The sequence below is a fragment of the Echeneis naucrates genome, chromosome 4 (assembly GCF_900963305.1).
Source record: "Echeneis naucrates chromosome 4, fEcheNa1.1, whole genome shotgun sequence".
In the NCBI taxonomy this organism is placed as follows: Eukaryota; Metazoa; Chordata; class Actinopteri; order Carangiformes; family Echeneidae; genus Echeneis; species Echeneis naucrates.
This window is the reverse complement of record NC_042514.1, coordinates 23,719,308-23,735,201: the sequence shown is the minus strand read 5'-3', so window position 1 is coordinate 23,735,201 and position 15,894 is coordinate 23,719,308. Positions and strand designations below refer to the sequence as shown.

The window sequence follows — 15,894 nt, the reverse complement described above, 5'->3', positions numbered from 1 at the left end:
TCTACAAACAACAGTACTTATGTAATAAAACAACCCCCCCCCCCCATAAATAAACATTACACCACACACCTTTCTTGTTACTCCGATCAGTTTTCAAGTACGTGCAAACTACATTGGACATGACTCCCCTGAGAGCAACAAAGCTGTCTTTACTAGCATGCTTAGTGTTTATCACTGGCAGGAATGAATTTTTGTGACACAACCCATCTGGGAGGTTTGTGCACCCATCACCCAGCATAACAGTAACAAAAAGCAATTTTATATAGCTATTGAAACGTATCATAATACCCCTTGTACTTTTGCTCTATTAGAGTCAAGCATTGCTGTTGCAACTTAAAGCAGCAGAACATATTTATATTTTAAAGCTTCTGGTTGGCTGTAGTTAAACAGGGTTACAATAAATCTTCAAAGACAAAGTCCCAGCCGCTGTCCCCTCCCTCGGATCACGTGAATAAATGACTAAAATTCAAAAACAATTGCTCATATATGAAAATGGCTGGATAGTTTACACCTGTGGTGAACACTATGCCATTAAAGGATGACATGTTAACAGCTGTAGCTGAGACAAAAGACTAACCAACTGACTGATGGAAGGATGCAGTTGCTAATGGACTCAGAAATTGACTTGGTGATCTCAGCATTCATTGTCAACACAGTTATCATATTTTTCAGTGATGCCTGATGATGAGAAATTGGTCAAAGAATGTAGTGGGGAAAAAACGAACTGTGGCAAAATAAATCAAACCTCATTAAACATAAAAGACAGTCATCTCAAATCAATATGGATTGTTTAATAGTGACATTTCTACAGAGTTGGTGTTCATGGGAGATTTTTTTTCTTGATATATAGGTATTGTTGTAGTCTGGGCTCGTCATGCTGGTAAAAGCTCAGCTTATTTTCGTCCTGTATATTGATGCTGTGCTGGCTCAGCATACTCACAAAGCTGTGTGCATTACTGCAGTGCCCCACTCTGGGACAACATAGTATACATTGTTTGCAACAAATAATCAATGTAGAAATATGTCTCAACACAATTAGGGAATCCCAAATCCTTAATGAAAAACATACAAAGAAAACAGCAGCCCTGAATTAAATACTAATGATACCAATTTATAAAAAGGGGTAATTGAAAGTCTGAAACAAAAAAGGGATTGTGCTTGTCTGATTTTGCATGTGCAGCACATTCATGTGAGCAGCCACATGCATTAATGGATGTACAAGCAACATTTAACAAGAAGGACAACTTGTGACACCGCATACACAGTGCTCACAGCGTCCACTTACAACGCACTTAACAATGGAAAAGACAATGATGTGAAAGACATCATGCTGTGTCTTTGGTGGCCCATTTACAATTACCAACTAGGATCTCAAAAAATAGCGTGTGTTTTTCTTTTCTTTTTTTTAAGCTCCTCTGTACTCTCACCAAGGACAGAGTGTGATGGTATCTGACAAAACAGCCAGCGTGACCAGTCTTCAAACAGTGGCTGTATTAAAAAGAAAATCTGCAGCTGTGTGTGCGCGCTCCAAATTTTTCTTGACATGTCAAGGAGATGAACACAAAAAACTATTGTTTATGAAACCTTGTTTCATTTGTTCTTATTGTCATGCTAAAGGAGAAAACAAAACATATGTACAGCACTAAATAAAATAATAGAATACATATGTAAAGCCAAACAATTTGATATTAAACAACGCAAGCCCTGGTCCTCTTGGCTTGCAGGTAGGTCTCCATCCATGTAAAGTTGATTTCATGTTTAGCTGCCCTTAATGAGAGCTTGAAGTGAAATTGGGCCAGACTATTTGTGTGTTTATTATTGAGCATTGGATGTGAAATGTTTTATGCAAGATTAAACTGATTTTGCCATTTTCTGTCATTTATGCTAATGAGAATGACACTGTCTACATACTTTGAAAGGGACACAGGAATAAATAAGGGTAGAATAAATAAATAAAAGTAAATGTTTTGCTTTTCATATTTTCAATCAGCAAAAGATTGTGTACACGAAAGAGCCCATCCTTTCGAGAGGGCTTTTGAATGTAAGTATACTCATCTTTATTCTACAGTCCATTATCGGAGTGGTGTCAATGAAAAAAACCATTGTCCTGAACACACTCATGTCAATCTTCCACATCTTGCATCTGAGCTGTGTCGGTGACAATGCCACCTGTATTTTCTCATTATGATGTATAAACAGACCCACCGAGAGCTAACAATGTCTCCTCTCAATTTGCAAGGCTCCTTAGTGCCAAAACACTGGTAAGGGGCCTCAATATGCTGAATGTGATACAGCATTCACTTTGGCAGCAGTCCTCTCTGTAACAATGGTCCAACTCTGTGCACTCCTCACTATAGCATACTTTCCTTTTATGCATTCCTCATTTATGTTAAATATTTAACTTACTGCAGTGCTGAAGTTATAACTGAAGGAGTCACCTATAGTTAGTGACACTGCCAAAAAAGCAATGTCTATTCTGGGCAAAAAAGCAGCAATGGCTACCAGCCCGTCAGAGCCAGTAGATGACATATCACAGCAGATAGAAATATGAGCCACATGGCCCCGTGAGCCAGGTGATCTGGAGCTGACCCAAGTTCAATAGCTCATCACAGAGCGTAAGGAAGGTTATTTTATGCAGTGTTAAGAATCATTGGTCTCCCTGACATACCTAAAACAACTGGGAATGCACTTCTTCACTTCTTATTGTGGGACAACAGCACTAAGCATTATACCGTACAGTTTTTCTTTATAGCTTCAAATATATTGCAGGGAGTATTTCTCTGTGCAGTGACCATGTTGAGTTTTGGCTTCTGTAGTATTGTTGGCAATTACATTAAAGTCTTGGATTTGAGAAAAGTGAAAATTGTAAAATGCAGCTTCCGCAGCACAGGGTAAGACTCACTTAACACAAAGAGGCTGGTCACACATGAACACACTCACCTTGCTGATTATGTGCAATTGGGTGTCATAACTCCCAGCATCTCAAGATGCCCTCAGGTCAGCTGCAACAATCTGTTTAGGGCTCTGGACTCTGGAGAGAGAGAATGTGTGCATGGTGTGTGCACTGGTGTATGAGAGAGAGAGGCTGACTGAGTGATGGAGGGAGGCTGAGAGACATTTTTTAATGTAGGGAGAACAGTGAAAGAGAGAGCCAGAATATTAAATTGTTTTGTTTTGTTTTTTGCACCATCAAAATTGCTGCATCACTTCATCTGTAGGGCCAATTTAGAGAAAAACATAAAAAAGAGAAACTGTTTTGTGTGGATATGTGGTTCATGTGCAAATCATCAATTCTGCATTGGAGTCTGGTGTCATTTAAATGCTTTTTTCATTTGGCCTAAGGGTGGCAGTGTTGATTTATCCTTTACTAGATCACCACTCTAGTCCCTGACCCCAACTCTAACAGTGCTGTGCTTTCATAAATGAGAGCTCACGTTGGCACACATTGAAGTCTCTGGCTGATTCACCCATTAAGCCCTGATAGAGAAAATCACATATCTAAGGAAACTACTATGTATAATTATACTTAAAACTAATATGATGGCTAAAATGTTAGTTTTAAGTCATAAAATATACCTGACTATCATAAATCACAACATGGAGAAATATTTTTTTCTTCTTTTCGACTGTGTAAGGCAATACATGAGCATCAACAACAACAATCCTGTAACAAGTCATTTCTCTTTTTTGGGTAATTACATTATTTTATAGAGCAAGGACACCAGTACTCAGGCAATGAACCATACTCTTGAAGTAGCTCAAGCCAGCACACAGCAGGGGGCAAACCAGAGCCTGGAATAAACTACTGCTCATGGATAGCCTGCACTGTAGGAAAATTGTCAGAGTTCAAGTATATTATGTATACCAGCATGTATGAGGAGATAAAGTACGATACTATCCTAATAAACCCAGTCAAATCAGCTCTGTTCTTCCAGCAAATTAACAAATTCCTGTAACAAGACACTGAATTTTGATTTGCAAATCCCTTGGTCAGGTTGCAATGAGGCTCTGACAAGAAAGACAGCTGTGAGCATCATGGCATCATTTACATATTAAAAGATCTGCCGCTTTGCAAATCAAGTTATCATAAAACATCATCTTTAGGATGGAAAATATTTCTGGTGCAATGTTTTCTCTGTGTGCCCATGTGAGAGCTCTTCTGCTGAGTGATTTTCAAATTTTCTATGTCACATCTGTGACTCTGTGCTTTGCCAGTAAATGATGGATTGAATTTTGCATGAGCATGCTTATGTAAGTTGTAGCTGGGGAGTAAGTGAATGAGACACACAGGAAGTTAAGGGGATATTTTTCTTGAGGAAAAAAATAAAAGAGAAAAAGGGAAAGAGTCTAAATTAATTAAGAAGATATCATCTGCTTATATGCTTCAGTGGAAATGCTGAAGCTAATATAAATACTTTCTGAACATTAGGTCATAATAACAAACTAAGATAAAATTTGTGACCAAAACATGAAAGCAGGCTAATGAAGGGGAAAAAGTGATACCTTAGGCTTATAGCATTCTGAACAGTATACTGTCCCAGCCAGTGACTTTCCCACAAGCTCATAACAAATGATCAAAAGACTTTCGGACTTTGCCAAAGTGAAATGGCCAAACTAACTCTGACTTTGAGAGACATTAGGGGACAAGACATGAATACTGCAAAGCAATGTGCTGAACAAGGGTACCAATAAAAGTTGAACAACCCATCTGCTACAATGACTTACGACGAGCCAGGAGACAACGCCAGCTCTCTGATTGCCATTGTGTCTCACTACACTGGCTCTAGCTTTGCCTTTTGTGATGGTAATCATGGGGTCGTTCAGAGGAGACGCCGGTAGCTTTCAGCGTATTGTTTGAAAAGTGGAATTTCAAAGGACTTGCATAGTGCAGCTGTAATGAGTCCATAGCTGGAGATGAGCGCTCTAGAACAATATTGGTTCACCATCTTTTCCCCTTACTCTCCGTCGTTGTCTCTTCATCACCTTTCAACCCAGCAAGCCTATCCCTGTTGGCTCCCAGCAATCACTAACCCCAACTTTTCTTATTCGAGTCTTTAAGGTATTCTCAAGAAATTTGTGTGCTTTCAGAGTAGGGGAGCAGCATGTGACAGAGCCCTCCACTCCTCCTTCACTGTCACCTCTATGATTAATTCAGTCATAGTCCAAAACAGTAACTTTCTCTGACACTAATTTCCTACGTAACATGCAATCTCTGTAGTTGGCAAGATGGGTTAAGTCCAGGGATGCTTGAATACTGAATTCTTTCCTGTAATAAATCATTTGTCATTTAAGACCCATGTGCCCTTAATTACTTAAACAAATGAACTTGTCTGCTTTAAAAACACCTTCCATTACCTGGATATATTCTGTTCAAAGGCAAATGAATATTTGTCATGTAGGAGAGCATCTGGAGAATTGGTTAAATAAGACATTCATACATTCATCTTTTACCGCTCATCCGTTTCCCGGGTCGCTGGGATTGCTAGAATCAATGCCACCTCACACTGGATGAGGATAGGTGCCGACATGTACAGGGTGTAAACTCTGCATAGTTCATCATGGGGCCCATATACAGAGACAGTCAGAGACTGTCACTCACACTCAGACCTACAGAGAATTTAGAATCACCAGTTAACCTAAATATACATGTCTTAGGATGGTGGAAGGAAACCCATGTATAGAGAGAACATGGCCCCCGGACTGGAAACCAAATCCATGACCTTGTTGTTTTTGGGCAACAGTGCTAACCACAATGCTGCTGTGCTGCCCACTAGGAGGTTAGGGTGGTGTGTAAATTTAAATGTATAGCAGGATTGCAGAAAAGAAATGCATGGTATTCAAAGCTTGTGCAATTTTTCCTTTCCCAAACATCCTTTGTTATTATTGAGCTACAGATAATAGATGCAGTTCAACCATATTTTTTACCTTCCCTGATAGAAAATACAATTTTTGTATTTAGTAGGGAGACCTCAATGAGAACAGCCAGTGACCCAGTGCCAAACCGGGTTACAGTCAAAAGAAGAGGTTGATTGTAGGTGATGGGTGAGTTATATCACGGGATGGGTGTCTGTGGTTTCATGTTGGCTGTAAGGGGCAAAGACAGCACAGGTCATGTGTCCTGCAGTCACTGTGTCCAATATGGGAGGGTCTGTTTGTGATGATAGTCAAGATGGGTTGTGCTGGTGATTAAGGCCCAGTCCCAATATACCCCCTATCCCAACTTTTTAGCCCTACCTCTAAATTTTGCACGTTCCCGTGAGGGTAGTGGTGTCCCAAATCCTTTTTCCATGTAGAGGTAGTGGGAGTAACAAGGGGTAGGGTCTATGAATCTAGCCCTTCAGATTGAGGGTTTTCAGATACTGACTTCCCAAAAAAAGGGCCACAGAAAATTTCCCAGAATGCTTCACGTTTGCATACTGAATCAAACAACAATGGCGACCCCCAGAGAGTGAGACGATGTGGAGAAGTTGGAGAAGAAAAATCACAAAAATTTTCAGACAACAGACAACAGACGTCGATGGTGTATTCTTCTTTGTTTACCTCTTGGTTTATTTATTAACTGAAGCATGATGAATGCCAAAAAACCGATCACAACTGTAGATTTTTTGTCGTTGTTGTTGTTTTTAATTGACAAAATTTACATCGAGACAGTATGAACAGGGTGAGGGCATTACATATGAAAATTCATAAAATAACATGATCCATAGCCTCCATGTTTCTGCTCGGTCTACGCAGTTGCTTGCGCGCCCGGACATAAACTATGTAATGATGTGGCAAGTGGAGTCTCAGTTCCAAGGGAAGATTACAAAGCTCTGCCCTTTGTGGCTTCCTTTCATGGGTGAGGGCTAGGGGTAGTGAATAAGGGCTAGTGCTAGTGAGTAAGGTGAACATTGGGTTCAATCCTAAGTATCACAGAGAGTCCAGGAGAAGGTCGATCAGGGTAGCAAGTGCTGGAGGTAGTGGACTCTGTAGGAACCATAGAGGAAGTGGAGGGGTGCAGTCTATCACATGTGAGTTGTATTAGTTGTGTAGACTGGACATTGGCCTAGATGTTAGCTGCTAAAATGAATGATCAACCTCTTAATCTTGGAAGGAAGCAAGTCTAGCAGCCCTGGAAGTTTTGAAAGTAGTGCAGGGACAGTGGAGCCAGCGCAACAGCATTAAAGAAATGGACTCGACTGATAACGGAATCTCTGATTATGGCTGTCATCAGTATAAACGGGGCGATGGAAATGATGATGGCGGTAGGAGCAGCTCTTTTTCCCCAGGGAATCCAGAAATTTCAGTGGGCCTCTCAGATCTGCTGGATTAGAGTGGAATACTGGTTGGTGGGCTTTCCAGCGCCGCCTGAAGGTTAAGAGGGACTAAGGCTGCAATCCACCCTTCAACATTCAGCAGATTTGCAATGGTGACATGAAAATTGATGTTGAAAGAGTTTTAAGAAATACCTACAAATGAGGGAAATAAGAAACGTTAAAAGCACTTTGACGAAGAAACCATGACGCTAATTAAATCTGAGTCTGCTTTAAAAATGAAAGTACAATCCACTGCTATTTTCCTCACTAAATAATACTTCAGAAGCTTTACATTGTGAATCCTGATGTGAAGACACTCAATGGTGCCAAAACACTTAATCGTGCTTGGGACTTGTTTTTTCAATACCATCAAAGAGTAACAACTTCTCTCAGCTCATTTCAGCCAAACAATCACCAAACCTTAAAAGTAAAACATGTAATCATTATGTTCTCTTTTCTGTGATTTTCATTGCCTGTGTTTTCAGCCCCAAAGTTCACAAACCATGTTGTACAGCTCCACACAAGTGAGCCAAATGTGTATGTGTCTAAATGTACAGGTTATCTAATTATAAAGCAGTAGTGAAATGACTAATGAATAATGAATAGGAAATTTTTCATGTAGCCTATATTTAATTTTGTAAAGGGAGTAGAAAAATTCAAATTAAATCAAATCAAATCAGATTTATTTGTATAGTACCAACTCATAACGAAGTTACATCAAGGCACTTTACAAATAGAGCAGGTCTAGACCAAACTCTTCTTCATAAAATGATTTAAAGAAACCCAACAGATCCCCCAATGAGCAAGCACTTGGCGACAGTGGCAAGGAAAAACTTCCTTAATAAAATTCTTTCCTTAATAAAAGTTACAAAGCTCTACTCCATTTTTCTAATGGTACTATATTTTTGATTCCTCCTAGTCTCAACTGTGAGATAGTCAAATCAGCTTTATTTTCACTTATGTCTTCATTTGCATTTACTTGGTGAGTATTTTGCACAAAATTAAACACAGCAATGCCCCACCAATGATCACTCATCTATGGCATTTACCACAAACCAACCATGCCTCTTGAAAATTATGTATGCTTATGTAGTTTATCTACCATTACAACTGATATTGCAGAAAAGGTATTGTCAAAGTATACATTCTTTATTTTTACACTAGGATCTGAGGATTGGAGACACCACATTTAATAATAAAAAAAAAAAAAAAAAAAAACAGGCACAGGATGTCAGGATGGCGACAGTGGAAGTCAGTGATAAGGTCCCAGTCAAGGATATGACAAGCCTGTCCTCAGAACTGTAACCCTAGTACTTGAGACCCCTCCCATGGCGACAAGACTGGATTGGACATGACGATTTAGTCAGGAACCTCGTCAATAAGGTGAGGATAATGAGGAGGTTGGACGACTGGTTCAAGAGGGCTCTCGTGGACTGGCTTCTTTGTGGAGACCTGGAAGGTAGGGTGTATGCGCATGGTGTGAGACAGTTTTCGTCTCACCTCTTTTGGGCTGATGATCCGCTGGATGGGAAATGGGCCAATGAATACGGGAGTCAGCTTCTTAACCCTCCAGTCGTGTTCACCTCCCGCCCCTTACTTTAGTGTTCCCGGTCAAAATTGACAGGTCTGTTTTAACTGATCTTAAATTAGCACAAAAACCATTTTTCAACACCAAATTTTTATTCAACATTCTTTAGCTTTGAACAATGTCTCAAAGTAGTGTTTAACATGAATTTATAGAATTAGACATACAATAACTGCAGTGAAAATACTAATAGGCACTGAAAATGTATTAAAAAATGAACATGTAATGTAAAAACTAAATGGAAAACCAAAGACCAAACTCAACATGAAGTCGTATGTGTGTGTGTGTGTGTGTGTGTGTGTGTGTGTGTGTGTGTGTGAGAATTCATGCACATGAGTGGCATGTGACACTGCATGTTTGCAGTATCTCAGGCTTGTTTTGTTGTCTCTGGGGGCACAGAGATCACAGCGCTTTCTTTTCTGCCCGTGTCCTTGTTGGGGGAGAGCAGCCAGGGCAGTGGCTGGGGCTGGGGCTTGCACACTCCTAAACAGACTGGCAGAGGCTGGTGTGCGGGAAATGTGCTAGCGCCTTTGAATAAGAGGAGTCACCAAAGCTTTCCCCAGTCGATTCCTCTCCAGGTGTCCCCAAACACACGCTTCCCCTCCAGGTTTGTCATCTCGAGTTTAATTCCCTCAATGGACTCTGACCAGTCAACAAAAGACATTGTTCAGTCTGAAATGTGTGTGTGAGTGAGTGAGTTGAGAAAACATCATAAAAATGACGCCAGGGCCAACACGGTATGCAACATCTCGTGTGGATGACATCAAGTCGAGCTTCCAACTCTTTTTACCAGTTTCCTCAAAGTCTGGATCAAAATCTAGGTTGTCTTCCACTTCCGAGACATCCTCCTCTATCTCTGGTTCAATTACAGTGCCCTGTTCATCATGTCCAAAAACCTGGACCAGAACCAGAACAGAGAACCGCTTGGTAAGTGGCCTACTCAGAGTAAAAGGAGTGCAAGGCAAGAGATGTGTACCCAAAAGACATTGTTCAGTCTGAAATGTGTGTGTGAGTGAGTGAGTGAGTTGGGGTGGTGTGTATGGGGATGTTTTCTGTCTGATGGATGAATATAGTCTGGATACCCATTCATTTCCTATGGCGGTCACTTTTGACCGGGAACACCACAGGCGTAAAACGTTAAAACACTCAAAATTCAATGAAAGAAGTGATCATCACTTTTATAAGTGCATAGTGAGGAGCATATCATAAGGCCTTGAGGCAATCAGATGTAAAATACAATATTTATGAGTGTTTTAAGTTGTAAATTGGTCAGATTTGACCCGAACATGACAGGAAGGTTAAACCTTATCTGGAGAGGTAGGTCCCAGGAAGAGAGCCACACCATCTGGCCAACTTGGAATCGCTGGTTGGCTGAAGTGGTGTAGCCCCATGGATCATTAGAGAGTGGATTGAGCTTGATCCCAGGTTTGATGACAGTGGTGGACAAAGGTTTGGGTAGCCAGGCACACCACCTTTCTCTCTTGGGTCTGGAAAAGTGGAGGTTGGAAACCCTAACCACATTGGAATAGAGAGGTCTTTTGCTGCGAGGGAGTTTTGGTAGGAGAGGGTGAAGAGAAATTGGGTGAAGAATAGGGACCAGCCACCGTGATGGGAGTTCATGAGAGCACAGGTACTTGAAGTTCTTGTGATCTGTCCAGACCAAGAACTGCTCCTTGCTGCCCTCCAACCAGTGCCATCACTCCTCCAAGGCCAACTTCACTGCCAACAGTTCTCTGTTGGCAATGCCATTACCCCCCGAGGCTGGAGACAGCCAGTGAGAGAAATAGGAAACGGCCTCGAGCTTATGCTCTGCAGCAGATCTTTGGCACAGTACCACAAACTGGCGATTGGGATCAAGCACTTGGAGGGTGGAGGGGGTGCAGAGGTGAACCAGGAGTTGGTCAAATTGGACTAGGCACGATAGATGTAATTTTCTTTTTTTTGGGGCATTTAAAAAAGAAGAAGAGCAAAACAGTGGCATAGGCTTTAGCACTGTTGCCTCATGGCAAGAAGGCCATGGGTGCATTTCCTGGGTCTGGTGCCTTTCTGTGGGGAATTTGCATATTCTTCTAGTACTTGCCTGAGTTTTCTCCAGGTACTCTGGTTTCCTCCCACAGTCCAAAGACATGCATGTCTACATTTGTTTATTGTTTATTTAACTGGATCTTCCTGCAGTCTGCATACGCAATTACGCAATTAAACATAAACAAAACACCATATTAGACTCCAGAATTTATACAATAAGCCATTCAACAAAACAGGAAGACAGAAAAACATAAAAATAATAAAACTTTATTCACAGTCAAACAAAATAAAATAAACCAACACTATACATCACCGTGACATGAAAGATTAATGAACAATATAGAGAAGAAATTACCAAAATGTATTTTATTCTATTGAGTAGATTATTGTTAAGCATGCAATAAAGTCTTTTTTTCATCAGAAAATTTTAATGCTATGTCTCATCTACACATATCTAAATTTGAAAATGAATGAATTGAAAATGATCTTTTGGCTAGGGACACGGCCTGGCCCCTTAAACTTATATCACTCTTCACTCAGTGTACACTTTGTTGTACACACCTTAGGGGACAGGCTGTTTTGGGTTCAGGGGGTTTTCTGTCACGGCAGTCGGCAGGACAGCAGTGTGGATGCAGCACAACAGTTAGATGACCAATGGGGGCTCCCCTTCCCCTATGTGGGGCTGCCGGCCCGAGGGTGCTGGATCCCTCAGGATTTTTTGGACCCCCATGCTTAGGCTTTTTTGCTGCCGTTTTGTGGCGATGAGTCCATTGTGCACTCTTCCCTGTCCGGCACTATTGAACTGTTCCTGCAGCATGGAAGAATGGCCTCAGCCATGGTCTCCTTGGTCTTGTGCATTGGGGCCATTGGCTCGTAGTACCTCAGCCCTCTCACCCAGTGGGCACCCCACCAGCATCCCACCATGGTGGCACATTTTGGGCCCCTAATTGGGTCCTGTGTGGTGGCGGTGGTGGTGGATAGGGGGGCGTGCATGCTGGATGGCAAGCAGGGGGAGCCAGGGTCCCTGAGCCACTTCTGAGTTCTGGTGATGATCTCATTTAGGGAATGCCTAAATGGCATGATGTGTCAGACTAAATAACAAGATCTGCTTAGTAGTCCGCAACACCACTAAAAATTGAATACATGTGAGTTAAGGGGGGTTGGTTTGGCCTGTTTTAAAGCCTGCAATGCATTGCTGGTTTCTGAATAGCAGTCACGTTTGTGGTTCAGGGTGTTTAAACAGGACGTTTCATGTTAATACTTAAGAAGTTGATGCCTTGGGAGATCAGTTGATTATCAGCAACAAACCCTGTGCATCTTCATGAACCTGGACAAAATGCATATTCGTGAAAAAGTTATTTTATGAGGAGCATAAAAGCCATAAACATACAATTTAAGGAACCAATATTATCCAAAACAAAAATTGCAATAAGCATGCTGGAAGGAAGCCTTTCTATTACTCATAATATAACCCCATTAAAGTATAAAAAGATTTAAAAAATAGAACAGGCCAGGAGCTGTTTTATTCAAGTAATCACCATGAATTAATGGCTCATGCCTTTTCAAAGTACATCACTTTTTATTTTTTTATGTGAAAGCACAGTAACCAGCAATACGTGTGAATTTAGGAAATTCACTAATTTCTATGACCCCCACACCTCCAAAATTTGAAATGGCAAAACCATTATGGCAAATGGAGGAAGGACATGAAAAGGTGCTTGCTTTATGTCAGAACATAGCATTGTGAGTCTGTGTAGGATTGATAAAAATAGAGCACAGAGCAGGAAAAGAAAAAGGTCAGTAGATAAAAGTTACTGTTGGATGACATCAGTGCTTTGCTTTACTTCAATGGGTTCCAATTAAACCTTGGGCCAACAACCGTTCCTCTCCTGCCCTGGCAGCTGTACAGCTGTAGCCACAGGCTTCAGGATCTAGCCTTATCTGCTTTAATCCCTGAATCACATTCAACATAGTCAAGTTCTACGACACAAAATATATAACTGAATGATCCAGGACAGCCTTGCATATGAACATATCTGCTGCTCTTCCACAAAAAGTAATGTAAAAAAGTGTACAAGTCTTATAGCGTCCCTTAAAATTTAAATACAATTCACCTTTTTGGGTGAAATTGATCAGGGAAAGAGATTAATGATGCTGCAAAACCTTTAATTTTTGTTTTTTTTAACACTTTCTGTTGTGCAAAGTTGAACTACGGTGTAACCACTGGCATGCCGCTGGCATATCAAGGGATTTCAATTACCAATATGTAAACCTGTCCTGTTTTATGTCCCCTATACAGACTAAAGATATTTAACCCTCGTATTATCTTCAAATATTACTAACACATTTTACCCTTGGGGTCAATTTGACCCCAGGTATATTTGCCTCCAGAAAATGATTTACAGAAAATTGTTGACCAAGTTTTTGTGTCAGGCACTTTGTTTATTTGTTGAATACATAAATAACCCCTTGATAATGAAACCTATCAGTGAGTTTACCTGCCCTGTAGCGCCACCATCAGGCAAAACTTTTAAATTAGAATTAATTTATCTTGAAAACTTTTCATACAAATCTTCTCAAATTTACTGACAACATTAATGACCACAAGAGTATGAATCCTATTGGTTTTGGTGATGATATGACCTGCCCTGTAGCGCCACCATCAGGTCAAACGTTCAGTTTTAGAGTTAGTGTATCTTGAAAATCTTTCATCCAAATCTTTTCTAATTTGGGGTGCACATTCATGACTCTCACAGAATGAACCATATTGACTGATGTTGATAAGCCCCCCTTTCCTCTCATAAACTCTCATTTATTTACTTATTTTTATCTCCTTTTCTTGTAACATATTTGTGGTTAGTCACTATGAAGTCATACTCACCCCTCCTCTTTTGTTATCCGGGCTTGGGACCGGCAGTGGCAGAGTTAAAGAGTTTTTTTTTTCCTTTTTTTTCTTTTTTTTTTTGTTTATGTTTTTTTTTGTGTTTTTTTTTTTTGTTTTGTTTTTTGTTTTGTTTTGTGTTTTTTTTGTGTTTTTTTTGGTGTGTGTGTGTGTGTGTAGGGGGGGGGGGGGGGGGGGTTACATGTTTGAAAATTCACCCATTTGTGAAACAGAAACCATAATTAGAACAACAGTCAGATAGTCAGATCATGGAACAGTTCTTTATGCCCACAGTCAAGCTTTTAGTCTGCACTACTGTACACAGGATGTGCAGAGAGCGTGTGCATGCTCCTTGCAGGCATATTTCTTGCATTGCGAACAGGTCATGCTGGTCTTGGAATCATTTTGGGTGGGACAAACCTGACACCTGCCGCGTTTCTTGCCCGCGGTTCGTACCATTGGAGGAGTTGGGGTGTTTGTCTCTGTCTGTATGCCCCTCACAATAGCTGCAGCAGCTGTTGATGCTCTTGGAAGGCATCGTCTTCTCTCAATCTGTGGTTTCACCAGTGCATTACCAAGCTGCTCCAGGAAAATCCTCCTGCGGCTCAGTTTTCCCCTGTTCCAGTCCTTGTTTATTTCACACCATATCACAAACGCATTGTATGCACTCACATCAATGATGTGGAAGAAGATGACAAGGGGCCAACGGGCAGTCATGCGTCGACAGCTGTATGTGGCTGTGACCTTGTCCAGGTTGTCCACCCCTCCCTTTGTCTCATTGTAGTCCAGCACCATTTGTGGTTTTTTGTCTTCTCTGCTGCTCAGGGCATCATCTTTGTGCATGGTGCTAAGCAGCAGGACATTTTTCCCTTTCTTGGGGCAATAGGAGACCACAGTTGCTTTATCAGTGAAGGCAAACACTGAAGATGTTACCTTCCTGTTCTTGACAGCAAGAAGTTCAGAGGGAAGCTCTGGTTTATTTTTTCTCACTGTCCCCAACATCGTTACCTTCCTTTTCAGCAGTTCCTCACCCAGGGCATAAGATGTGAAAAAATTATCACATGTAATATTATGCCCATGCAGTCCTTCAGCCATATCAAGCACAACCCTTGTGCCCTGATTTTTTTCCGGTGCTTCGCCAGGAGATTTGCCTGTGTAAACCTGCATATTCCATGCAAAGCTGGACTGTGCATCACATGCTGCCCATATTTTGATGCCATATTTGGCAGGTTTGCTTGGCATATATTGTCGGAATGGACAGCGCCCACGAAACGCAACCAAGCACTCATCGACAGTCACGTGGGGGCCTGGATTGTAAAGCAGGGGTAAACGCTGCACCCACTTGTCCCACACATCCCTTATTGCCGCAAGTTTGTCACGTTCGCGTCGGCCGTGCCTTGTTTGTTTGTCATCAAAGCGTATGACACGGGACAAAACTTGGAATGTCTTCAGAGACATGGTGGCTGGAAATATTGCCCTTCCAGTCTCAGCATTCCAAAGGCTTGCTGTTGCTTCACCTTTTGATTTATAAACTCCCGCCAAAATGAGCAAGTCAATGTAGGCTTCCAAGTCGACTACATCCAAGTCTTTCCAACTGTCCCCATACACACGCTTCCCCTCTAAATTTGTCATCCCAAGTACAATATTCTCAATCGATGGTGTTATGAAGAGCTCTAATGATGACTTGATGTCTTCAACATGGCTGATTGCATATTTGGTGGGGCCTGGAACCATTTTGATAATATTAGTAGCGCTAAGTCTACCTTGCTGTCTAAGTGGGGAAAGGGACCATATTATCTTTCCATTTTTGGAAAGGATCGTGTCTGCTGGTGGTTGAGAAGCAACAGGAGGGTCAACACTCTCATTCTCATCAGATGAGAATGCCTCAAAATCAGGGTCCTCCTCAACACAATCCTCTGTCTCAGAAACATTCTCCTCTATGTCACTTTCACTGTCAAAGAGCTGTTCCAAAACGTCATTGACAGTAAACCTTTTCCCAGAAGACATTTTCAAATGAGAGAGCGTGCAGATTGCAGTGTACACAGAGCACAAAGAAGAATGATGTGGATAGAGGGCTGCAATGCAAGCTTTTATATGTTTGCTCCTCC

The 15,894-nt window shown here is 41.3% G+C and overlaps 1 protein-coding gene across 1 annotated transcript; it reads right to left on the bottom strand.

Moving 5' to 3' along the window:
• Window positions 1–14,098: 14,098 nt before the first annotated feature.
• On the bottom strand, window positions 14,099–15,595 carry LOC115042178 (piggyBac transposable element-derived protein 4-like; the record flags this gene model as incomplete). Its single annotated transcript, XM_029500246.1, has 1 exon — window positions 14,099–15,595. A coding segment is annotated over one exon (1,497 nt), but the record flags the coding sequence as incomplete, so codon positions are not given.
• Window positions 15,596–15,894: the final 299 nt, after the last annotated feature.